The sequence below is a fragment of the Lagenorhynchus albirostris genome, chromosome 10, assembly GCF_949774975.1.
Source record: "Lagenorhynchus albirostris chromosome 10, mLagAlb1.1, whole genome shotgun sequence".
Taxonomy (NCBI): Eukaryota; Metazoa; Chordata; class Mammalia; order Artiodactyla; family Delphinidae; genus Lagenorhynchus; species Lagenorhynchus albirostris.
The window spans coordinates 52,812,442-52,838,080 of record NC_083104.1 but is presented as its reverse complement, the minus strand read 5'-3'; the positions used below and the strand labels follow the sequence as shown (position 1 = coordinate 52,838,080).

Below are 25,639 nucleotides of genomic sequence, written 5' to 3'. Positions count from 1 at the left end.
ATTCTTTGGGCTTAAGGTATATTAAAAGGGAGACTGTGACTCTGGGACTTCCCTGGTGACCCAGTGGTTAAGAATTTGCCTGCCGATGCAGGGGACACGGGTTCAATCCCATGTGCCACGGAGCAACTAAGCCAGTGGGCCACAGCTAAAAGAAAAGAAAAGATATATATTTACACGAAAACTTGTACTGTAACATTTATAGCAGCATTGATTATTCATGATAGCCAAAAAGTGAAGACAAACCAATGTCCATCAACTGATGAATGGATAAAGTGTGGTATATCCATGCAATGGGATATTATTTGGCAATGAAAAGGAATAAAGTACTGATAACATGCTACATCATGAGCCTTGAAAACATTGTGCTAAGTAAAATAAGCCAGACACAAAAGGCCATATGCTGTAGGATTCTTTTCGTATGAAGTGTCCAGTGCTGGCAAATCCATAAAGACAGCAAGCAGATTAGAGACAGGAAGTTGATTTAGTGGTTGCCAGGGGTCTGGGTAGTAGAGGAGTGACTGCTAATGGGTATGGGGTTTCTTTTGGGGGTGAGGAAATGTTCTGGAATTAGACAGTGGTGATAGTTACACAGCTTTGTGAATATAATAAAAACCACTCGATGGTACATTTTAAAAGGATAAGGTTTTTTTTGTTAGTACAAATTATATCAATTTTTAAGAGTATATTAATTATATTTATAGCCATTTCAGCATACTTCATAATAATCACCACTGAAATAGTACATCTGTATGTATCAAGTTATTCTTATATAAGCACAAACTGTCCTAAATTCTTCACATGTATTTAACTCACTTAGCCTTCATAACCACACTGTGAGGATAGGTACTATTACTATCCTCATTTTACAGATGAGGAAACAAGAGAAGACATAATTTGCTCAAAATCATGTAGCTAGTAATGGAGCTGAAGCCTGAACTTAGATATTTTGGCTCCATAGCCCGTAATGCAAAAAAATCACTGTAACTGTGTGCCTGCCATGTAAATAAATACCTTACTGGGGAAATATATCAACCTATGATAAATCTCTTTACCCTGAAAACACTGTAAACAATCATTGGAATCCAGAAAAGAAGATGACAGATTAAACAATAACTCTTGGCTTTTTGTTTTGGAACTATACAAGGAAAAACATTTTAAGTTAAATGCTTATGGGGAAGAACTAAGAGTTTCTTTGTTTACTTTCAAAAATTGGGGTCCTGAGAATGTAATGATCAGGAGAACAGAGTTAGGGAGAAGACTGAGGGATAGACTTTTGTGAAATGCCCCTGAATCAGGAAGAGGAAGAACTAAAGGAAGAGTTAGAAGTAGCCAGATAAATACATTGTTAAGGAGGTCAAATGGGAGTATTTTCTACATAAAAGTTTAAAGCATGAACAGTGACCAAGTCCTCTTAAGTGTTAGCACTAAGATCAAGTAGGATGAGAGTTGAGAAAAGACCTTGTATTTGATGAATAGGATTTCTCTGGTCACTTTAGAAAAGCATACAATTAACATTGCTTTGGTTGGCTCTTGAGAATATAAGAATATTAGAAGAGCTTTTCAGAGGGAAGAAAAATAAAATGGGTTAGGGATGTTATGGATGTGTATGAAGTTAGATTAGCAAACTCTTAGATAATTTCATGGTGTTCAAATTCTCCACCCCGCCCTCCTTGTTTCTGTTTAGCTCTGGAAGTTACCAAGGAACATCACCTTATACTTTCAAATTATATTTATTTGTTTTTTTTCTGCTGTACTATCCTTGATTTCATTTGAGGTATCAGTATTAAGTATATTTGCTATTTTTAAAAGTTGTGTGTCTCTCCACTCAGGTGTTTTGAACAAGTCACTTCTTGCTGCTTTTACAAATAGAGCTTATAAAAAATAATAGTTTACAAGACTCATTCTCTACATAGTTTGCAATGAACAGCATCCTGGAAAAAGAAAAATTATTTTTCTCATTATGTATATCTGTTAAGTTAGTCACTGGATTTCTCTCTGCTGGTCGAGAAGAATCCGTGGAGGGTTTTTTTTATTTTTAGTTTTTGGGGGGCGTTGGGGGGGAATCTTGTGAGCTTTAATTTCATACAAGTTTCTTAGCATTTTTCACCCTGCTTATTTACCAGCATTCACAGTAGTCAAGTAGTCAAGCCGTAATAAAGTATCTTTATTAGTCAAAAGCTTCAACAGTCTTACAAGCCTTTAATCATATTTGTTAATAATAAAGCAAAATTGGTTGAATTTTAAAGTATTTCCTCACTATGTTTCTTTTGGTTAGTACTGTTTTGGTTGAGAGAGACAGGGGGTGGCAAAGGAATATTTTGCTAGCCCTTTCATTATCACCCAGGAGATAAAGCAACTCAGAAATGGTAAGGTGATTTAATGGTGGATCAAAGTTAACAGGAATATAATATTCACAAAACCTTTTCTAACTTTATTTAAGTAAAAGGAAGTATAGCAGTACTTTAAAAGCATGAAGGGTACTGTCAACGTAAGTTGTTTAAGAAGGTACTTAAAGGTTAGTTTGGGGAACAGCAGGAGCTTCTTGAAAACTTGACATTCTTTTGGAACTCGAATCAGGTCTTTCAGTGCCTTTTAGTTAATAGAACAATTCATTTGTACACCTTAAGTCAAGGACAGTGGTTTGTTTCTTCTCTATATCAGTCTGGTCCCACCCCATACCCTTGGATTAAAAAAAATAATAAAGTACTTTAAAAAAAATTTTTTTTAATTTTTGGTTGCGTTGGGTCTTTGTTGCTGTGCGCAGGCTTTCTGTAGTTGCGTCGAGCGGGCTACTCTTGCGGTGTGTGGGTTTCTCATTGCAGTGGCTTCTCTTGTTGTGGAGCACGGGCTCTAGGTGTGCTGTCTTCAGTAGTTGTGGCACACGGGCTCAGTAGTTGTGGCTGGCAGGCTCTAGAGCACAGGCTCAGTAGTTGTGGCACACGGGCTTAGTTGTTCCGCAGCATGTGGGATCTTTCTGGACCAGGGTTCGAACCCATGACCCCTGCATTGGCAGGCGGATTCTTAACCTCTACGCCACCAGGGAAGTCCCCAGAAACATAAAGTACTTTAAGAGTGAAAAGATGTTTAGGTTCTGTTTCAGAAGATTACTATTTGTCCCAAACCCAAGAGATTTTCTTTGGTTAAAAATAACCAAACAGGGCTTCCCTGGTGGCGCAATAGTTGAGAGTCCGCCTGCTCATGCAGGGGACATGGGTTCGTGCCCCGGTCTGGGAAGATCCCACGTGCCGTGGAGCGGCTGGGCCCGTGAGTCATGGCCGCTGAGCCTGCGCGTCCGGAGCCTGTGCTCCACGACGGAAGAGGCCACAACAGTGGGAGGCCCGCGTACCACAAAAAAAAAAAAAAAAAAAAAAAAAAAAAAAACAGAATAACAGACCTTGTATATATCTTCCTAATGGTAATTTGGGGGGAATTCTGACACTTTGGAAGTATGGTCTGCTGTAGCGAAGGCCAGTAACTGTACTTCCACAGGATGGCAGTGTGATAAACATTGTCGTGATGTAATAAATGATTTACTACATTATTGGTCTTGTGCGTTTTCTTAGAGCTTACTACTTTGATGGAAAGCTTTATTCATCTGCTTTAAAGGGTAAGAAAAGTAGGTTAAGATGGATGGATAGAAGGTTGTGATAGATGTAGATAGTAGTTTGGTCAAATTTCATAAAGAATCTGGAGGAAGAATTGGTGGAGAATGATTGCCATGTGTTTGTATTGTTGAGGTCTTTTGAGAACATTAGAGAATGGTACGGGTGTTGTCAACTGCCTCTTCAATGCCCATGTCAAGAAGAGGAGCTCTCTCCCTCTAAATTTTTATAGAGCCAGGGGTTTTTCCACTAATGTCACATGTACTTGCTTCATTGTATTGTGGTTATTTGTGTACATCTCTGATTTTCCTAATTACATATCTAACTCTTAGACGATAGGTTTGATCTTAATAAGATTTTGTATTTTTAGAAAGTCTTGACCATGATAGACATAAACTTAATATTTGAATGAATTAATTAAAGAGATAATTTTTAAACACACTGTTTGATGCTGTGGTATAAAGACTGGAGAAAAACTTGTTTTCATTTTGCAGTGGAGATTGTGTTTATTTTTAAGAATTGAAAGTTACTTCACTATTTCTTAATACTCAAGTATATCTAATTCTTTTTTTCTTTGTTTTAAAACATGGGTTTGTAAATGGGATTTAAACTGAGGTATGGAGATGTATATCTAATTTTACAGGTTCAAGAAGAAGGGCAGTATTAAAAAAAGCAAGATGAGCTTGTGACATTTTATTTTACTTGGCAGGCAGTCCTGAATTTAATAGTGTTAGAAAAACAAAATTCAACTGAGTAAATTTTAAGTATTTAATTGGCTTTATGAATGATTCATAAGTTGAGTGGCATCACATCTAGCCAAGTAGAAAGGAGCTCCAAAGAGCCTCAGAAAGGGAAAGATTTTTTAGGCAAGACAAGGAAATTCACAAACAGAAATGCCTTTCAGGCTTAGGTAACCTACCTTTTGGGGAGGGAAGGGTCTATGTGTCAGATTACCTCATCTTTCTTTGGTGCGGGGGGTTTAGAAAGAATTACCTCATTGGTGCTGACCAGAAAATTCCACATTGACCAGTTAGGATTGCATTCCTGGGGAAGGTTGTGACTGCAATTAAGGTTATGAATTAAGTTTTGATTTTAGCCCAGGTGACTCCATTTGGGGCCTGTCATTTCTTTTACAATGGAAATATTGGTGTGTTAAAGAGTGCTGTGAAGTAGAACGTATATCCCCCTATGTAAACATCTCAGTATCAGTGACCCAAAAAAGATAAAAATAGGGAAGACATGAATCCAATTCTCTGAAAAGGAAATGGTTATCTTTGGATTATTGCATATAGCACATTTATCAGCTTTGTATCATTGGTGCATGTAAGTAGGTATAAATGAGGTTAATTTGGATAGAGGAATGTTTATAGGTAAAATATTGTTGAGAACTTGTCTGTTTCTGTTAGTTCAGATTTATTTGACATTAACCTATATTTACAAAGTAATGTTTACAAATTAAAGTCCCACCTGGCCTTTTTTATGTTTGCCGAGATTGAACTTCTTTTTCTTGAACTCATCTTCATCTTTTTATTAACTTGAACTCTAGTGTACCTACTTCTTTTTTTTTTTTTTAATTTTATTTATTTATTTATTTTTGGCTGCGTTGGGTCTTTGTTGCTGTGCGCGGGCTTTCTTTAGTTGCGGCGAGCGGGGGCTACTCTTCGTTGCAGTGTGTGGGCTTCTCATTGCGGTGGCTTCTCTTGTTACGGATCATGGGCTCTAGGCGTGTGGGCTTCAGTAGTTGTGGCTCACGGACTCTAGAGCACAGGCTCGGTAGTTGCGGCGCACGTTCTTAGTTGCTCCGCGGCATGTGGGATCTTCCTGGACCAGGGCTCGAACCTGTGTCCCCTGCATTGGCAGGCGGATTCTTAACCACTGTGCCACCAGGGAAGCCCCTCTAATTGTGCCTTTGTGTGTTCAGTATTTCTCCAGGGTTTAATTTCTCAGCTCTAGGTGTCTAAAAGACCTGTTGATCATAGAATCTTAGCTTATTATTATTGGGGCAGAAGAGGGGAGGGATCTACAAATCTTGTCTAAACTCCTCATTCTGTCGCGAGGAGACAAACTTTTGTTTTAAGTAGTTGTTCAAGGTCACACAATGACCTTTTTCCCATTTTTTTTCTAATTCTGCCTCTGTGACTCTTCGTCTGGGTGTCTACACAGACTGATTTGTTAAAGAAACATACTGTTATTAGATAACCCATCAACCAAATTGCTTGGCAGTTCAAATATATGTGACATAGAAATTCTTATTTATATTTACTTAACTTTTATTGCATTTGTGTTCAGCTGTCTTATTGAGGGAAATTGTATTCCAACATTAATATGTCTGGAAAGTACATTGTTGGATGTGTTACTTCTGCAGCGTCCTCTAGACAACTGGTTCTCTGTTAGCTTGAGGTCATCAGAAACTTTATACGTTGGTCCTTCCTATCACATTTACTTAAGCTTCTTATCCTTTTTCTAACACTGTAGTCATCTCTCATCAGACAGCTTGGAAGGCAACTTAACATTTGAACCATTAACACATAATTTACCTTCTTTAAATGGATTTCTTTTAAAAGCAAATAAGCATTCTTTCTCAGCTGAGTTGAGTGAAGAGAAGCATATGCTGTGCTGTACAATGTGTAGCATACAGATATGCCTGCTATAACAGTTCTCTTGCAGTTTTTTTTTCTAATAGAGTATTTTATTTGCCAACAACTAAATATTGACTGTACTTCATAAAGTATGTGAGTAAGCTTTATAAATGGAATAATCTTCACATTAACTATTTTACATGAGTTTTAACTCCATTTCTAAATAATTTTTAATTACAGTGATTCCAAATACTTTCACTGTAATCAGCTTGTCTGGTAGTGATCTGTGAACACCTAAATGCAAAAATAAGTCTGTTATACAAATTGTAGCCCCTCCCCAATTTACCTATACACTTAGGTTGATATAAGCCGAGAATAATATATAGTATATTCAGTGCCAAGAGCAAATAAGTTTCCTTTATTAGATCCTAATAAATTCAGTAACTAGTCTGTTTTATGGCTTGACTTCTGTGTACTTAGTTCTTTTGTTCTTTAATCACATAAAACTTAGTGGATAGACATAAGATTTTTTTTTAAACTGGTTAAGTACTGTACAAAAGTGTTAGGAGACTATAAATAGGGTGTGAATACTTAAAAGCTTTTGAGACAATAGCAGCTATTCGTAATATGATGATCAGTATTCATTTGGTCATGCATACTTTATTTATGGGTTAATGCCAATAGGAATGGTGTTTACTTATATATTACATAGCTTCTTGGGTTATGTCATTGATTATTAATGATAGATTGAAAAAAAACTTGATTCCATTTTCAGGAGAGTAAAACAGCACCAGTCTCCTTAAAATAATATTTTTTAAAATGGCAGAAAGAATTCCACAATTTATAATGTATGATTAACCATCAAATATGTATCAAATACAATAGTCACTTCAGTATTCTATTCTTAAAATAAGTTCAGTTAAAACTTTGCTAAAAATATATGAGTTGTGTATATATTTATGTTTGAAGTACTTATTGGTAGTAGTAAATTATCCTTGTTTCCTATTTTGTCTTTATAGCATATAGCACTTTCTATATTGTGGGCTTAATATTATCCATGCAGATACCCTTTGTGGGATTCCAGCCAATCAGAACAAGTGAACACATGGCAGCTGCAGGTATGAAAAATATTTATTTTGTTTCTTCTAAGGAATCTGTGAAGGTATGACTGGCCGATCTTCAGTGGAATGAAGGGTTCTTTTGGGGTTTTGTAGTTTTTAATTTTCATCGTATTGGTTCTAAAACATCACCACTATAAAATATGAATATCATAGAGTTTATCGAGACTTTCTGATACTGTACGCCTAAAAGTGCTTATCTTGCCAGCTGTGACTGTTTTGAAAAAGCAAAACATCCTTTTTTGCAAACACTAAATAACATTTGCTTTGTATAAATTAAATAGTGTATCTGTACACTGAGTTACTGTATCACTGAGTTTTCATTTTACCAAATTTAGATGGAACATTTCATTTTTATGTTCCATACATCTCACTAAAATATTTTATCCATATCTACTAACTGGAATTAATGGCTTTCATATTGATTATAAGGTCATATAATTTCTCTCCCTAAAGCAGAGCATTTTGCCATCATTAATCTCGGTCACAAATAACAAGATACAGTGGGAGATCTGTGAATAAAACTTTATCAGAGATTCTCCACACAAGGTGCATGATCCATAGGAAGTCTGTGGGTAGTTATTTTGTTTGTAGCATTTTATAAATATCAGTATATTTAACTTTCTGAGATGATGTTCCATAGCTTTTATCATCAGATTCTCAGTAAGAATCTTGAACCATCTCCATCCCCCACCCAACTATAAACAGTAACCATATATCAGGATTCTTCTGATCCAGGTCAGTTGTATCCTTCAGTAAATCTGAGAATTATTTTTTTAATGATGTTTCTTTATTTTTTAAATTTTTTTTCCTAGAAAACATGTTGCTAAAATATGGGACAAAGGGTGGAATTTAATGTGCTGAATAGGCTTCAGTTACTGAAATGAGATTTTTCTTGCCTGGTCCATGTATGGGGAGTCTGATCATTTTGAAAAAAATATGTAACACAATTTTTTGGGTGTATTAATTGGTTAACTGTCATTTGACAAAGGAAATGTCAGATCAAATGACTAGTCTCTGATATATGAATGGTACAAGGTATTCTAAGAAGGTCTTCCAAATTAACGTTTGTAAATGTCCTTGGTAAAAATGCTTTGTTGATTACTTATATGAACCTTTTCTTTAATTAGGTGTCTTTGCATTGCTGCAAGCTTATGCTTTCTTGCAGTATCTGAGAGACCGATTAACAAAACAAGAGTTCCAGACCCTGTTCTTTTTGGGTGTATCACTAGCTGCAGGTGCTGTGTTCCTTAGTGTCATCTATTTGACTTATACAGGTAGGTGTCATCACCTGTAGGATATGAATCTTGTCTCTAGGTTATTGCAAAAGATAATTCTTTTTCAAATTTTGTACATGTTGCATTTATCCTAGTAGTTCAAATATTGTGGTTTCTTTACAAACTGTATGAAAATAATAGTCAAAGGTTCTAAAATGTGAATAGCAGTACAAATTTTGATTTTTTTTTTTAACAGTATCTTAATTTTGCTGCTTCAGGTTCTGATAAATCCACTTTCAAACATCCTTCTCTTGATGGATGAATAGACCCAAAATGTATAAAATTCAAAGCTTCCAGTATTAACAGTGCAGGTTTACCCTCCCTTGTGTACATATACTCTATCTCCTGATTTTAAACAGTCAACCAGATAAGTTTCAGTCTGCTTCTGGATTCTGAGTTAATTTCTAATCCTGACTCTACTAGTCCCTAGAAATAAGTCAAATTCTTTCTGAAGGTATGTCAAATTAATGTACCAGCCTACGTCATAAAATCATGAAGAATTAATTGACAGGAATAAAAGGCACGAATGTTTAAAATCATCTTTGTGGACTGCCCTGGTGGCACAGTAGTTGGGAGTACACCTGCCAATGCAGGGGACACGAGTTCGAGCCCTGGTCCAGGAAGATCCCGCATGCTGTGGAGCAACTAAGCCCATGTGCCACAACTACTGAGCCTGTACTCTGGAGCCTGTGAGCCACAACTACTGAAGCCCTCGTGCCTAGAGCCTATGCTCCACAACAAGAGAAGCCACCGCAATGAGAAGCCTGTGTACCGCAACAAGGATTAGCCCCTGCTCGATACAACTAGAGAAAGCCCATTCGCAGCAATGAAGATCCAACGCAGCCAAAAATAAATAAAAGATAAATAAATTTTTTAAAAAATTAAAATCATCTTTGTAATTTATCTAAATTTGGCATACTGGACACCTCACTTTTTAAAATTATCCAATGCTATCTTAATACCTTAGCTTTATTTTACTAGTCAACTAGAGGTTTAAGAGAGAATTGGAAAACGTTCTACAATTTTATCTGTCAACTTGTTGTATTTCTCTGGAAATGTAATGTCCATGGATTTTTTTTTATTTGATCCCTAATCTTATTTTATCTGACTGCCAGCTGTGTGAAATACGTTGTCACCTATTTTTTTAAAAACAAGAATTCTTTTAATATTAGCTTAAATTAATCCATAATAATCAATAAACATAAAAACAGTGAAAAGGCAGATTAATTTCCTCTACACTTTTCCTTCCAAGGTTACATTGCACCGTGGAGTGGCAGGTTTTACTCATTGTGGGATACTGGGTAAGTGCAGATAAGTTATTTGCCCTCATGTTATTTTCCTTTTGTCGTCTGTTCTTTATTAGTATCTCTGTCAATACCTGGGCAACATTTCTAAAGTATCTAGCATGTACTAGTTTAGTAAATGTTGTATTTTGTCTGTTATAATACCTGTTTGGAATTCACCTTTAGTGTGATTATGTAAGTCACATTTCTGTTCATGGGCAACTCCTTATTTTAGTTTTATTTGTTAAAACATTTCAGGTAACGTGTGCCATTTTAGTAATTGATTTTTGTTTTTACCAATGTATTCAAAGTTTCCATCTGTTAGTAATATTTAATTTTTAATCATTAAGGATAGATGCTATGTTATAGCATCTGTATGCCGTAGATATGAAGAAAAATTTAACTTTCTTTTTAATACCACATTATCTAAGTTTCTTGATATTTTTTAACCTATCAAATATACTAGAGAATATTTGTCGTGCTTTTTAAGAGTGCTATTATAAAAAGAGTTAGTAAAAAAAAATTAGTTTTAAATTAGCTCAATAATTTTTTATCTCTAGAAATGTTTTCCTAAGGATAAGAAAATATCTCTTGGTGATAATTTACTTCTCTCCCTTGATTCTGCTATTCCATCTTTTTTGTTACTCTTCATGTGGCCGAATAAAAAACCTACCACAATTTATTGAACAGGCCTGCCCTTTGGTGTGATACCAAAAGGGCTCCTGCCCATGACTAATTAAAGGGCATAAGCAAATTATGTATGAATGGCTGAAGCTAATAGACACAAACTTCCAGAGATCAGCCTTTGCATCACCAGAGTTTGAGGGAAAACCCCAGTTGTAGAAGTTAGTTATTCTGATTAGGTTAAAATCCTAGGTTAAATTTTTCTTAGTCATACTTATTCTTGCTTTCAGACTTTAACTGACCACTTTGGAATTTCAGGGAAAATTTGTCCTGTCTTTTCCATTTCCCTCACCAGCCTCTGTGCCATCTCCTTGTTAAGAAAGGTATTGTGGCAATATGATATGTTATCGGATAAGGTATTTCTGCTAGTAATAAGTCCAGAAGATAGTGAAACTCGTCGATGCAAACTTAGAAAAGTACTAAGTTAAAACTGCAAAACAAATTCCTATTTGAGCAAAGATTTTTGTGTTAGAAGTCAGAGCCAACACTTTTATAACTGGCCTTAGATAATTCTGATTTTAGGAGGGGCATATTGGTTTTGGTTTTACCAGTGTGTATCAGAATTATTTCCACTCTAGCTGGTTACATTGGAATATACTTTTAAGCAAGAAGAGGTAGGGATAGGAACCATATCTACAATCAGAGAAAGTTTAGTCATCTAAAAGGAACTCCTGTTTTATCATTTACTTTTAAATAATGTTAACCTTTTTTAATACCAGGTATGCAAAAATACACATTCCAATTATTGCGTCAGTGTCTGAGCATCAACCTACAACTTGGGTATCTTTCTTCTTTGATCTACATATTCTTGTGTGTACCTTCCCAGCAGGCCTGTGGTTCTGCATTAAAAATATCAACGATGAAAGAGTATTTGGTAAGAGATTTTTAATAAGTACTTTGATTTATTTATTTTTGTTGAGATTATCACTGCACTTTAAAGTTTTATTTTTCTTTGCTTGACTCTATGCATATTTAAGATAAACTTTCCTCTTACTTTGCACAAGTGCTTAACTAAGAAAAATTCAGTGAATTTGCATTATATATACTCTAATTATTAACTTTTCATTTTGGACTAGTATATAAATTTTTCATTCAATTTATTGTTTTCTGAGAGGTTAATGTAATTATAGTCTGTGGCTGAGAATTGGAAATTATAACTGTTGACAGAATAGACTTGACTTTATTTTCTCAGTTAAATCCAGTCAAGTAGGAAGAAGTTTGCAGGGGCATCCATGATCCAAATTTCAGTGCAAAAGTACATTTTGTAATGGAATAAGAATCACCTTTAAGTAACACCCTCTTGACTGATTTGTGTAATTTCCAACTTACAAGACTTAGATATACAAACTATTTTAAAGGCAGTGTTTAGGATCTGACATTCAAAATATAAATGGACAGAATAAACAGATACCAAACACTTTTATGTAATTCAGTCATCACAAGAAGTATGCTGTGGCTGTTTTGCATTTGATAAAACCTGAAACTGAAAAAGCTTTGTAATATGCACAGGGTCACACAAGCAAATAGTTTGTGCAAGTATGGGTCCTGGACCATTAGAGACACTCAAAAGTTACTGTTCCAGAGTGAAGTCAGGAGAGATAAAATAGCATCTGCATAGGTTCTAACCAAAGGATGACACTCCTTCTTTTCTGGTTTCTATAGGTCAGTGGACTCTGGATAAGGCCATGTTAATATTGCATCATTCAAAAAGATTTTAGCTTAGACATACTGCCCACTCATGACTTAGCAGTCCCAATCCTAGGTATATACCCAAGAGAAGTAAGTGCATGTGTCCCATAAAGGACATGTTTAAGAGTATATACATAGCAACTTTATCCATAATAGCCCTGAATTAGAAACATTCCAAAGGTTATCAGCAGTAGGATAAAGAGATTATGTATTTGTACAGTAGAATACAACACAACAATTAATAAAAGAATAGCATGGGTAATTAAAAGAAACCAGTACAAAAGAGAACATTTTTATATAATTTCATTACTATGAAGTTTAAGAATAAGGAAAACTAAATTATTGCTTTAAAAGTCCAAATAGTGATTACCTTTTTGGACTTTTAAGGTAAAAAAGGGTGGGGGGTGAGGGGAGCAGTTATTGACTGGGAAGAGGCATGAGGGATTCTCCTGAGGAGGTATACAGATGTTCTGTATTTCAATATGGGTGGTAATTACATAGGTGTGTGCATATATAAAAATCCATTGAGATAAACAATATGGTATAATAAATGTATTTTTTAGTCAGGAAAAAAAATGTGAATTAGCTTCAAATGAGATAGGCACCCAAATGACTCATTAACTTTGTAAAGTCATATAGCCTCTAGCCAGAAATGATAGAGCCTTTCCTTGTGGTGAGCACATTATCTGGAAAGCTTTGACTATTGGAAATTACTTCCAATTTTTGTTTTTTAAGTTTCTTGGCAATAACTTTATAAGTTCCTCCTTTGGTAATAAATTATATTCTTCTCATCCCATTCTTACTTTAAAGCAGGTTTTATGCCAGATACTGGCACAGACTTTTCATAGACTTTGATTCTATAAACTTACTGTGCCTAATAATACAATTCACCAAACATGTTTTCATCTGTCAGTTAATGTATTTTTCTAATATGTGATGCTGTTGACAAATAATTGTCTCATTCCCCATAGTAGCTATAATTAAACTTGAAACATGATATGCTTCTCTAAACTGTTGATATGCAGTGTTTATTTTGTCAACACTAGTTATAATTTCTAAATATGACTTTTAAATTGGTTAGCATTATCAATTCAAAAACAATTAGGGCTTCCCTGATGGCACAGTGGTTAAGAATACGCCTGCCAATGCAGGGGACACGGGTTTGAGCCATGGTCTAGGAAGATCCCACATGCCGTGGAGCAACTAAGCCCATGCTCCACAACTTCTGAGCCCACGTGCCACAACTACTGAAGCACACGCACCTAGAGCCTGTGCTCTGCAGCAAGAGAAGCCAACGCAGTGAGAAGCCTGTGCACTGCAACAAAGAGTAGCCCCAGCTTGCCACAACTAGAGAAAGCCTGCGTGCAACAACAAAGACCCAACACAGCCAAAAACAAAATAAATAAAATAAATTTATTTTTTTAAAAAAGTTCCTCTTTAAGTAAATAAATAAATAAAACAGCCCTTTTATGAGATGTTTGTCTGTTTTTAGATTTTGTTTTAAATAGTTTTAAATAGTTAGTGGAGTTTCCAGGGACCCTTTTCTCTTCTAAAGTGTTACGAGAGAACTTGTCTTTGCAGTTGCTCTGTATGCCATCAGTGCTGTCTACTTTGCTGGCGTGATGGTGCGGCTGATGTTGACCTTGACTCCAGTCGTCTGTATGCTGTCTGCAATTGCATTCTCAAATGTTTTTGAGCATTATTTGGGGGATGACATGAAAAGGGAAAACCCACCTGTGGAGGACAGCAGTGATGAGGATGACAAGAGAAACCCAGGAAATTTGTATGATAAGGTGGGAAATCTAAAGTAAGGCCTTTAAAATTTTTACGTGTTTTATTTTTCCACCACAGTAAGAACTCGTATATATTATGAAGGGTGATTAAACAAGAATTTAGTCAAACTATGACATTTCTAGTTGGTCTTTACTGCTTGCCTCAAATTTTGAATCCTGGTTGGTCTTTTCACTCAGAAAGCTGGTGCTCTACTAAATTACATAAAATTTAGCGCTATAAATCCTTCTGAAACAATGTGCAAAGTGCTTATCCTTGAGGTCCATATTCACTGTAAACTTTTAAAATATTTGGTTGACTGAATAGTGATTCACGAGGGGAATAAGTGCCTTAAAAAAAAAGTCTCCAGTTCGTTAGCACTAGGTGGCTGGCCCATATAATAATGTAATTCACTTTTAACTTCTCAGCTAACAGAGCAGGATTATATTTGGTGCAAGTGTGGAAAAGACTTAGAATCAGAGCACTTGTCTTGGATGACATAGTAAACTTTATTAACTAGATTTTTAAGTAGCAATAAGCAATGAAGAACTTCGCAGTATATGTATTAATTTTGAAATTTTCTTTCTTTACTATGATAGGTCCAGTATTATTCATACAGATTAGTGCTAATAAGGCACATACCTGCTTTTGTGTTTGTGATGTTTTGTTTTGTGGTTTCTTAATAACTAGCCTTGCAATTTAGAACCTGACTGTTCTGTTCTCTGTTCCGTGAGGTTTTTGTTTTGTTTTCAAAAATGTAATCTTGATTTTAACAAGTCTGTTGGTTTGGGGTTTGGAAATTAGAAAACTGATTCTGATAATGCAGGTTTTTCCTATACTAAAGTCCTACATGGTCTGGATTATAAGCCGGATATTGCTGTTTTCACGGTGAGGAATTCAGATTTTTTATAAGAAAAGGTGGCCAGCATGAGACCATTTGGTTATCTCCTTTGTATTTACATAAAACATAAGGACAGTTGAGTTTGAAAGCAGCTTCTTACTGGAGATTTTTTGCTCTGCAACCTGCTCCTGGATTGGGTTTAGTTCCAGGAAGCCTTCTCATTCACATTTGACTTTAGAATTCACCTTGATAATTTTTAGAAAATGTTGTATGACCCACACGAGAATTCCTGATGGTTATACATTTTCCTTCTGAAAGAATTAAATTGATAGATAACATTCTCCCAACCTTCTCCCTTTTGAGTGTCTTAATGAAAGCAAGTCAAATGATGAATTTGTCTCATCAGTTTTTTTTGCATTTTCAGGCAGGTAAAGTGAGGAAGCATGTAACTGAACAGGAAAAAACTGAAGAGGGATTAGGTCCTAATATAAAAAGCATTGTTACCATGTTGATGCTGATGCTGTTGATGATGTTTGCAGTCCACTGTACCTGGGTCACAAGCAATGCCTACTCCAGCCCAAGTGTGGTCCTGGCCTCTTACAATCATGACGGGTAAGAAGACAACTTGACTACAAGAGGATTTTATACCTACCCTTTTTTCCTGTCTCAAAAGATAGAATTCAAAGATGTTTGTGAAGCTCTGCATTTGAATCTGCTGTGCTTTTCTTGTGACCTTTCCCCTGCCCGTCCCCTTTGGTAGAAGTAGGTAATAATCATTGTATTTCATGCTCTTTTCCAAAATATCTTTGCATATATAACATACACATTAGTCTTTCTCAAAGTGTTGTGCTTGGACACAGCATCATCATTACCAGGAAATCCTTTAGAAATGTAAATTCTTGACCCCACCTCAGTGTGTGAATGAGAAACCTGGGGGTGAGACTCAGTGATCTGTGGTTTAATAAGCCCCCCTGGTGATTCTGATACAGCTGCAGTTTAAGAACAGCTGGTTTATGTACTGCAACCCCGCATTCCCACTCCAGCTTCTGCTTCACTTGGGTGCTCATTAGACTTGCCCAGTATCAGGCTCCACCCCAGAACTACTAAACCAGAATTTGCTTTTTTACAAGATGGCCTGGTGGTTTGTATGCATATTAAAGTCTAAGAAGCACTAGTCTAGCTCTCCATTGATTTTTTTTTTTTCTCCCTACCATGGAGGCTTTTAACTACCATCCTTAAAATATGAAATTACTTAGTGGCCTGGCACCTCAAGGTTTTAAGTTACCATCTTCACACTTCCAAGATATCATTTAAAAGAATATTGTGATTGTTTTCAGCACCAGGAATATCTTAGATGATTTTAGAGAAGCTTACTTTTGGCTGAGGCAAAATACAGATGAACATGCCCGAGTGATGTCTTGGTGGGATTATGGCTATCAAATAGCTGGGATGGCTAATAGAACTACTTTGGTGGATAATAACACCTGGAATAACAGCCACATAGCACTGGTAAGAATTTGATCAACAAAAGATCAAAAGTTACAAACCTTTATTCACTACTTAGCAATCAGACTTCACTTGTGATTAAGTAGGAAAAATGTGGGTGAAAGTACTCTTTGCTTGCTGAATTTTGAACATACTTCTCTACATATTTATTCAATAAAGTGAGTTCAAGCTATGCTTATTTTGTTTTTAAGAATAGAATTTATTTAAGTATCATTCAGAATTGTAGGCTGTTTGCTGGAGAATAGGCAAAATCTGAAACTTAAAATATTATATTTGTCTTGTATTTTCCATTTCATAAGTTAAGAAAAGTATTTGCAAATATGTAAAACAAATGCACTGTGTTTTATGGGCATGCAAATTATGTTCGCTCTAGCTATTAAATAACTAATTTACGTTAATTAAAGTAATCACCTCTCTGTTCTTTAAAGATTTTAAATAGATAACTGGGCGTTAGCCAAATGAATTCTCTTTGTATTAGTGTTGTAACTAATCATTAGATGTTTAGTAAACTGAAGAGAAGAATATATTTGTGCTAGCTAGATGGATGGTCATCCTCGGCCTGAGGTTATGAGAAGTTCTACTTCTTTTAAGCTTGCCTGCTTTCATATTAAAATGTTAATTTCATGAGACCTAATTATTAGCAAAATATTAGAGCATGTATTTCTGATTTTGACATTTCTGCTATAATTGGTTGTAGTAAGTGAGGTGCTTATAAATCTCAGTAAATCTGTTGAATTCATAGCAAATCATTTTTATAAAAAAGTCCATGTAAATCAAACTCTTGAGATGCATTCCATCTTAAAGTAAAAATGTACGTCCATTTTTATTTTTAGTGTATTTTGGGACTAAGTACACCCATTCTCATTTTTTATTCTGTAGGTGGGAAAAGCCATGTCTTCAAATGAAACAGCAGCCTATAAAATCATGAGGAGTCTGGATGTAGATTATGTTTTGGTTATTTTTGGAGGGGTTATTGGGTATTCTGGTGATGATATCAACAAATTTCTCTGGATGGTTAGGATAGCTGAAGGGGAACATCCAAAAGACATTCGGGTAAGAAACTAGGTTGTTCTCGGTGTGTGCAAGACAGCTCCCAGTAGCCCTCTTACCTTGTTAATTGCATTGTGTTTGTTTTCATTATCCTATCCCCCAAATTAGTTCTTCAGTCTGACTTTACTGTTTATTAAAGATACCATAAGCATTTTCCCAGGTTTAAAACTTTGGAAACTCATACCTGGTACTTCCATTCTCCCCTACAAAGCAATCCCTTGTCAAAATTCTTGCCTTTACTCCTTACAGCCTGTCACTTCTGCCCTTTCCTTCCATTTTCATTGCTTCCACTCTGGCATTGACCCCTATGCTCGTAAACCTGAAATAGGACAGTAGCCTTGAACTTGCTATCTTTGCCTTAGTCTTGTTCCCTCTCCCAGTCTAACATGACGTTGATCATGTAACTTCCCAGCTTTTTTTTTTTTTTTTTTAAGCCTTCATTAGTTTAAGGAAAGGGGCCTTGAAACCAGACAGACATGAGTTGGAACTAAACCCTGCCACTGCCAGCTTGGTGCTATGGGCAAGTTGTTTTTCAGCCAGTCAGCATTATATGCTTTGAGCACTAGGTCTTGTTCTAGGTTCTAGTGTTATAATTGTGATTACGGCTGTTTCAGTTGATCACTAACAGATGCCAGGAATAATTCATTTGTACTGCTGTTATGAGAATTTATAGTAACATAGATGAAACCTCAGCCTAGTGGCTGGTTTGAAATAATCATAATGATGATTGAAATAATGAAGCAGTGTTATGAAATCCAAACGCTTTAGCTCAGAATGCACAACCCCTTAATACTTCACTTTCCTTTGCTGGCCTCTTGTCCTTCTATCACCTTTTTCTACTCTGTCGATCTACTCTAGCCCGTGAAACTTGCCTCGTGGTTTCTTTCCTTGGCTCATCTGACACACGTGTTTATACAGTTTTCTTCTTGGAGTACCTTCCCTACCACAGATTAGTCCCCTCTCCAGAAGCCCTTCTCTGGTGCATTATCAGATCACATCCAGCCTGGTTTGTAGGTAGATTCTGTTGTATCTCTCCCACTCAGCTGTGAGCTCAGAGAGGTTGGGCACCCAGCACTGTGGTTTACGTGGTGAAGGCACAAAAGATGAGAGTAAGATTCACTGCTGATCCAGAATAAAAGAACCTTTTGGGAAAATGTATGAATGTGTTTTATGTGACAGGGATGAAGTCGAGTAAAGCCCCAGATTTCTTGTTTAAGTGTAAATGCTGTGACATTTCCCCTTAAGTACGATTAATAAACAATATTACCTTGTGTTAAATTGGTCTTAATTTACTCCTCCTAGTATATAATTTTCATTTGTGCATTTGCTTTAGCAGTGTTAAAACTGACGTGGTAGATCCAGATATATGCTTTGAACCATTTATATAGAGAAAAATCCTAAATTCCTATGCTTTGTGAATAGGTAATTTACACATTCACATGGTTCAAAATATAAAGGGATATACAGTAAAAGTTTACACCCCCCACCCCAAGAAAAGGAAAAGAAAAAAGTCCATGGTAGTCTCTTACTATTTTCTTATGATTCTTATTGAAGCAGATAACTAGTAGCAAAATATACACCTTGTTCTTGCTTTTTTTACTTCACAATATATTATGGAGATCTTATGGGGATGCTTCTTCATTCCTTTTTTTTTATATCTGCATAGTGTCTTCCATTGTGTGTGTGCACCATGATTTATTTAACCTGTCCCTGTTAATGGACATTTAGGTTGATTGCAGTTTTTTAATCTCATAAACAGTGGTGCGATAAATAACTTTCTACACTCATCATTTTGCCCACGTATAAGTATCTCTGTAGGATAAATTCCTAGATGAGGAATTTCTATCGATGGTGTCAGATTAGCCCTCTTAGAGGTTAATTCATAAATTTGATGAACTCCCAATAAAAATTCCTACAGAAGTTTTCTAAACATTCCCTTCTGAACTAAAGAACTGATTTTAAAAGTTCATATGGAAAAATAAAGAACAAATTTAGTTGGCCTACCTGATATTAAATCATGGTATTGGTACCTTTTTTTTTCTTAAATTATTGAGGTTTTATTATAACATGGTTTAAAATCTGGTAGAATTAATTAATAATCGCCCTCCCTCACTCTAACAGACTATTGTTCTTTTTCTCTGTGTTTTGGATACTCTTGTTTATTTCCTATAAATGATTTCTATACTGAGCTTTAAAAAACACCCATGATAGTTTTGTGGGTTTTTTAAGAGATGACATTAAATTTATAAATTCGTCTTCTGATACTATATTTTTTTGAGATGTAACTAAATATGGTTTTATGAAGATACCTCAAAAGTTAGTTCTTATGGGGAAACGAAAAGGGGAACCTGTAGCTTTGAATTGGTTATATTAAACTGACACAAACTTCTGGATTCTTTCCTGTAGGAAAGTGACTATTTCACCCCACAAGGAGAATTCCGTGTAGACAAAGCAGGATCCCCTACTTTGTTGAATTGCCTTATGTATAAAATGTCGTACTACAGATTTGGAGAAATGCAGGTTAGTTACATCAATTTTTCTATAATCTTTATTCAAAGGAATATTAAGTAGCCTTGTTTGACTCTAAAAAACAGGATAATGATGTTTTGGTTGCGCTGTAAAGAAAAATGTGCTCATCTAAAGATTCTTTTCTCTATTAAATTTAATTTCTGAAACTTGTATGTAAAAAACGAGGAAATATTTTTTAGATCAAAGATTTCCTTCCAAAATTGTTAATTAACATAGGCTCAAATCCATTCTTTGTTTGCCATCTCACTTTTCAACTTCATGCTTTTGGAAGACCAGGGAGAGGTCTTCCAGCTGGGAAGCAGTGTGATCTTAAGTAGTTTAACTTCACTGCCTAGTGGGGGAAAGCCTGAAATTAAAGAGATGAATTATTTAGTCACTTCATATATTCACTGTTTCCCTGTTCTCCATTACCACAGAGAGCTAGGACTCTCTGGGTCAGAGTTTTCCCAGAAAATTGGAATGATATGGTACAAAAGATTAAGAGTCGACAAAAATGAGTGAATGGGCAAAGAGGCATCGTGGCAAAAAGAACAGATAATGGACTGTCACAACACCTGGGTTCCAGATCTGGCTCTGTCAGGTCACATAAGCCTTGGACAAGTCACATTCTCTCTGGACTTGTTTTTTTCCTTGTCTGTGTATAATGGGGGTTGGACTGATGGCTTCTATGATTCTTCATAGCTCTCAGATTGTGTGACTGTCATACCAAGTTACACCTTCATACTAAGGTCACATCAATGGCAGAGGAAAAATTGCTTGTTTAATTTTATACAAATACCAGGGATCGAGATAATGTTTCAGCATTATTCGCTTGGAATTACTCTACAGGTGGCTCTGAAAAAACAGACAAAAATTTTACTACCAGATTTACGTTTTTGTTTGTGTTTTCTTTGAAGGCCACTGCCTGGTCTCTAAACTCATGCTAAGAAAGAAGCAACTTAAGCCATAATAATTAGCTACCTCAGAAAATGGGTGAAAGATTAGTTTCTCTGTTCACTAATGAGAGCATTGAAGGACTTTTTTTTTCTGTCACGTTTATCAAGAGCTCCAAGCCATGCCTGTAGCATGCATTCATTTTGATGCCTTTCCCTGCTCGAGAATAATATGTTTAAGACATGAGGTATATAACTTTGCTCTTGTATAGATGTGCAATAACAAGTTATTCTCGCACTGGAGGAGATTTGGTTTTTGGATTTATATTTAAGTTGAATTCATTTAAGTTCTGTGTGGCAACATATAAACTTAGTCTGAGAATTTCTTAAAATCTCCCGTCCCTCCATTTTTTCCTCCTTTCATTCTTGGTTAATCTTCCCATGGTTTGGCTTGTCTGACTTCCTTTGTAGTTCCCAATTTCAGGTTGGTTAGCATCACTGCTTTACTTGTGCATTGATTTAACAAGTAATGCTGGTAAGATAGAGCCACACTGAATAAGGTAAAGTCATCATGCAGCTTACATCCTGTTGGAGGATATAGGTAATTTTAAAGATAAATAAAAACCTTAGCAACAAACACTATAGAGTAAAAGAATAAGGAATCAATGGAGGAGACTTCGCAACCATCAACCTCAAGAAAATATTTTCCTGAAGGGATGGTATTTGGGCTGAGACCAAAAGATAGAAAGGGGACCAGCCATGCAAAATCACTGAATGAAGAACTTTGAGGTTGAAAGAGTAGATAGTGTAGTGCAGGGCCCTTCTGTGTGTTTTCTCTGAATACCTATAAGAAGGGCTTTAATGGATTTTATCTTGCTATTGGTTTTTTTATGCCTGTGGGCTGTTCATCCACTCTAAGGGTTCATTTAGTTTCTCTCTTGCAGAGTTTTTCCTATCTGGTTAGCAACATATAAGAACTGTTACAATATATTGCTCTGATTGTGTTTTCCTAGTTTAAAAGGAGAAAGTTTTATTCTGCTGCTAACATTTACTACCTTCTAATATTGCAAGCTTTCCAATATGGTTAACATCCAATACTAATGTCACTTTTGCAGCTGGATTTCCGTACACCCCCAGGTTTTGATCGAACACGTAATGCTGAGATTGGAAACAAGGACATTAAATTCAAGCATTTGGAGGAGGCCTTTACATCAGAGCACTGGCTTGTAAGGATATATAAAGTGAAAGCACCCGATAACAGGGAGACACTAGACCACAAACCTCGAGTAACCAACATTTTCCCAAAACAGAAGTATTTGTCAAAGAAGGTGGGTGCCAAATGAAGTCATGTTTATGAAAGGGTAACTCCATATATACACTAGTATGTATAAAAGGGATAACTAATAAGAACCTGCTGTATAAAAAAAAATAAATAAAATTCAAATAAAAGAGAAAAAAAGGGTAACTCAAGATTGGTTGGTTTGACTGATAAATAATTACTGAAAATTGCGAATAAATTTTCATTTGCCAGATGAATAAAGACCAAGGCTTATATACAAAGTAGATATAAAGCCAACCTGCTGAGGGCAGTCCTTGCAAACTCAGCACTTCAGGTACCCCAAGCAGCAACTGTTCTGGATAGTTCTCGATAGGGAAGAGTGGTTATCAGTGAACCAAGCTAAGATTTTCCAGAGGCATTCTGGCTTTAGCTTGTGCCACTCCCATTAATGTACGACTTGTTTGTAAAGTGAGATGTGTCTGTGGCTTCTGAACCTTTGTGAAAGTAAAAATGCCAAACAAGTAATAACAGTTGTGATTCGTTCATCATCTTTTGGTCAAAGCAAATTTATATAGCATTTTCATGTTCCGTTCTAGTACGACGTTACTGTATTATTCATTGAATAAAAAATAAACTTGAGTTGGTTTGAGTCTTGAATGAAAAAAAATCATTTATCTTAAGATAATTATTTTTAAATGTAATTGTCATGACAAAGCTTGTAGGTAGAATTATGATGATGAGACTATTGGCAGTCTTTTTATAATAAATAATAAGATATGAAGTCTTTTACTGGAGGTCATTATGGCTCACTTAAGCCAAATAGATCTAATCTTTGCTATAAAAGCTACTGAAAAATGAGTATTTATATGGTTGGCCCTCTGTGGGAGATGGAAAATAATGAGCAGTTAGAAGAAATATTAAGATTGTATTTTAAGGTACTACTCTTATAATACTAATTGTTATTAGACTGATCTCAGTCTTAAATCTTGAAAGATACTTAGGTGTACATTGCTCAGATCAGTTATTTTAAATCATTGAAGGAATTGTCTTATCCCTTTGTATTACTTAAAATATACTACAAATATATTCAGAATACAGATCATTTCAATTTGTACTATAAAGTGCTGAATATTAACTGTATGGTATGTAAATAGAAACTTTAACTGAATACTTTCTGTGCCAGGAATAGGTTACCATATCTAGACTAACGTATTTAAATAAGTCAGAGCTGGCACTCACTGTGTCGTCATATCAAGTGATCTGGTGTCTCATAGGCACGTGGTAGGAGAAACTGATGAGTCACATCAGTGCAGAAGTCAGAACAAATGCTGACAGTCTGAAGGCAGTCACTCCTAAGACATCTCAGCCCAGTTATGAAAACAAGGCATTGAACTTGCTGTATAACTGTTGATAGTGAAGTTTCTTAATCTGACCTCTTTGTCTTCTCATCATTTCCCCCAAATAAGTGAATGGATAAATAAAAATCCATCTGTCTTGTACGCCAAAAACATATTCTATTAGCCAACAACCTGGATCTAGTATTTCTGGTTTCCATGGCTTTATACTTAGTTTTGTAGTAGCAGGAATGCTTTTTATTTGTTTTGCTTTCCTCTCTCCAGCCCAGTTTTTATTTTGGGGGTTGAAGGGGTGTGAGTGAGTACAGCAGCCACTTCCTGCCACTGCCAAGCTGACATGGCTGAGGCACTGGGAATTGTAGTCCAGGGCTGCATGGCTCACCTGCTCCTAGAGAGAAAACACCCTGAGGACCTAGATACATACGTGCAGAGACCTGGGGCATTTTACAGGATCTCATAGAAAAGGTTTCAAGTTAGAAATAATGTAGGTGATGATGATAAAGAAACCAACTCCTTGGCCTGGTTTGAATTTTTACAAATTGTGTCCTCTGAAATTCTTTACTTTTTGCCCTAATAAAATAAGTTAATAATAAGGTAACATATATTGTGGGCAAGTTAGCAGTAGCTAATTTTTGTGACCTTAAGAAGGATTGCATTCTGCCTTGTATTTTTGTCACTGTTAGAAAAGAATTATAAATTGTTTTAAACTGAACATCATAATATATGTACACGACATAGCATTTGCCAGAGTTTCTGAAACCTCCACAAGTTGTATTTAAATGTGAGAATTGAATTGAGGGGTCAATCTCCTGAGTCTTGACCTGCTGCTAACCCAGTGCTTTGACTGATGCCTTAAAGTACTAATTTCCAAGAAATTTGCTTTTTTCAGTATCTATGAATATGTCAGATTGTCAGATCTATGTCCTATATTGATTTATCTTTGTGAGACTCTAAAATAGCAAACATTTTTGCAGTAATTTCTACCACCACATTTGTAGTAATTTATTTCTTACACCACAGACATCAGTTGACAGTTTTTTAAGTGGAATCCTGAAGTGTTAAGAAAAATGAAAAATATCTTAGTTTTTTAAAGATCTGTGATGCTCAAGGAATGTTATGGGTTTTTTTTTCTTGGTGTTTGGGTTTTAATATTTAAGTGCTTATTTTCCTACCTAAATTGGAGAATGTGCCAAGTAACTTTATTTCTCTTTATTTTTGTAGATAGGTATAATCATCCTCCTTTTTTACAGATAAGAAAATCGGGGCTCCAAAAGTTACTAAGTTAATTTGTATTTCTGACACAGCTGATTCTTGGAAACTAAACTAGGAGCACCATTAACATTTTCTGAATCCTTAGTCTGGTTATATATTCTATCATGCCTGGAAATGTGAGTAATTATTACACCTGAGCATTTAGTGGTTGAGAGGGGAGGTGGGGATTCATTCACTTGATGGTGAGGAATGTATGACAGGCATTTGAGGACTGCTGTGGTCGTCCTTCATCTTAAAGGTGAGGACCTAGTCCAGTTCATCTTGGATCTCAGCATCCTTGGCATAGAGCAGTTCATGGTGCTCATTGACTGTTTCAAGGAGTCCAGCCCTAGGAAGATCTGAGGGATTATAAAGACAGTCTTCATCATTCTGCAGTAAACCATGTGTGTATCTGTAGTTGTAATCCGTAGGAAACCTGCACTAACACCATGTGTTCTGTTTTCTTTTTAGACTGCGAAAAGGAAGCGTGGCTACATTAAGAATAAACTAATTTTTAAGAAAGGCAAGAAAATATCTAAGAAGACTGTTTAAATATACTGTTCTGGTTCCTAACTTGAAGCAGATGTCCTTGTGAGAACCGGTCTTTGCCTTTAGCTCATGTCATGTTTCACAGCGACGGAGGGTACAGAACCATCGCTGGAACCATCACTGGTCCAGGTTAATGTACAAAACTTTTTGGCAATGCCTGATTTAAAAAATAAAATTGGCTTACTGAGAACAGCTGTTTTTGATTTGTAATGTGAAGCAAGACAGAGCACTGCTGTAAATGTCTAACAGCAGATTTTTTTTTTACTGGTACATGTTATCCTTCAAATCTGAGAATTTGGACTAATGGCACCAAAGAACCCTCTAATTTGGTCCCTGGCACATACATAATTGTCAATGTTTTTATTCTTTTACAAGATTTTATTTGAATTACCCAGATAGCAATAC

At 35.8% G+C, this 25,639-nt stretch overlaps 1 protein-coding gene across 2 annotated transcripts in view; it reads left to right on the top strand.

Annotated features, from left to right (window-relative positions):
• STT3B (STT3 oligosaccharyltransferase complex catalytic subunit B) overlaps nt 1-25,424 on the top strand; it is a 95,909-nt gene extending 70,485 nt beyond the window's left edge. For both annotated transcript variants that reach the window (XM_060162467.1, XM_060162468.1), the window contains exons 6-16: nt 7,201-7,299; nt 8,430-8,576; nt 9,829-9,877; nt 11,263-11,417; nt 13,814-14,025; nt 15,268-15,455; nt 16,181-16,352; nt 17,229-17,402; nt 19,806-19,919; nt 21,916-22,128; nt 25,157-25,424. In XM_060162467.1, coding sequence (XP_060018450.1) covers nt 7,201-7,299; nt 8,430-8,576; nt 9,829-9,877; nt 11,263-11,417; nt 13,814-14,025; nt 15,268-15,455; nt 16,181-16,352; nt 17,229-17,402; nt 19,806-19,919; nt 21,916-22,128; nt 25,157-25,237 — 1,604 coding nt within the window. In that variant the 3' untranslated portion in view covers nt 25,238-25,424. The remainder of the gene's footprint in view (nt 1-7,200; nt 7,300-8,429; nt 8,577-9,828; nt 9,878-11,262; nt 11,418-13,813; nt 14,026-15,267; nt 15,456-16,180; nt 16,353-17,228; nt 17,403-19,805; nt 19,920-21,915; nt 22,129-25,156) is intronic.
• Nucleotides 25,425-25,639: the final 215 nt, after the last annotated feature.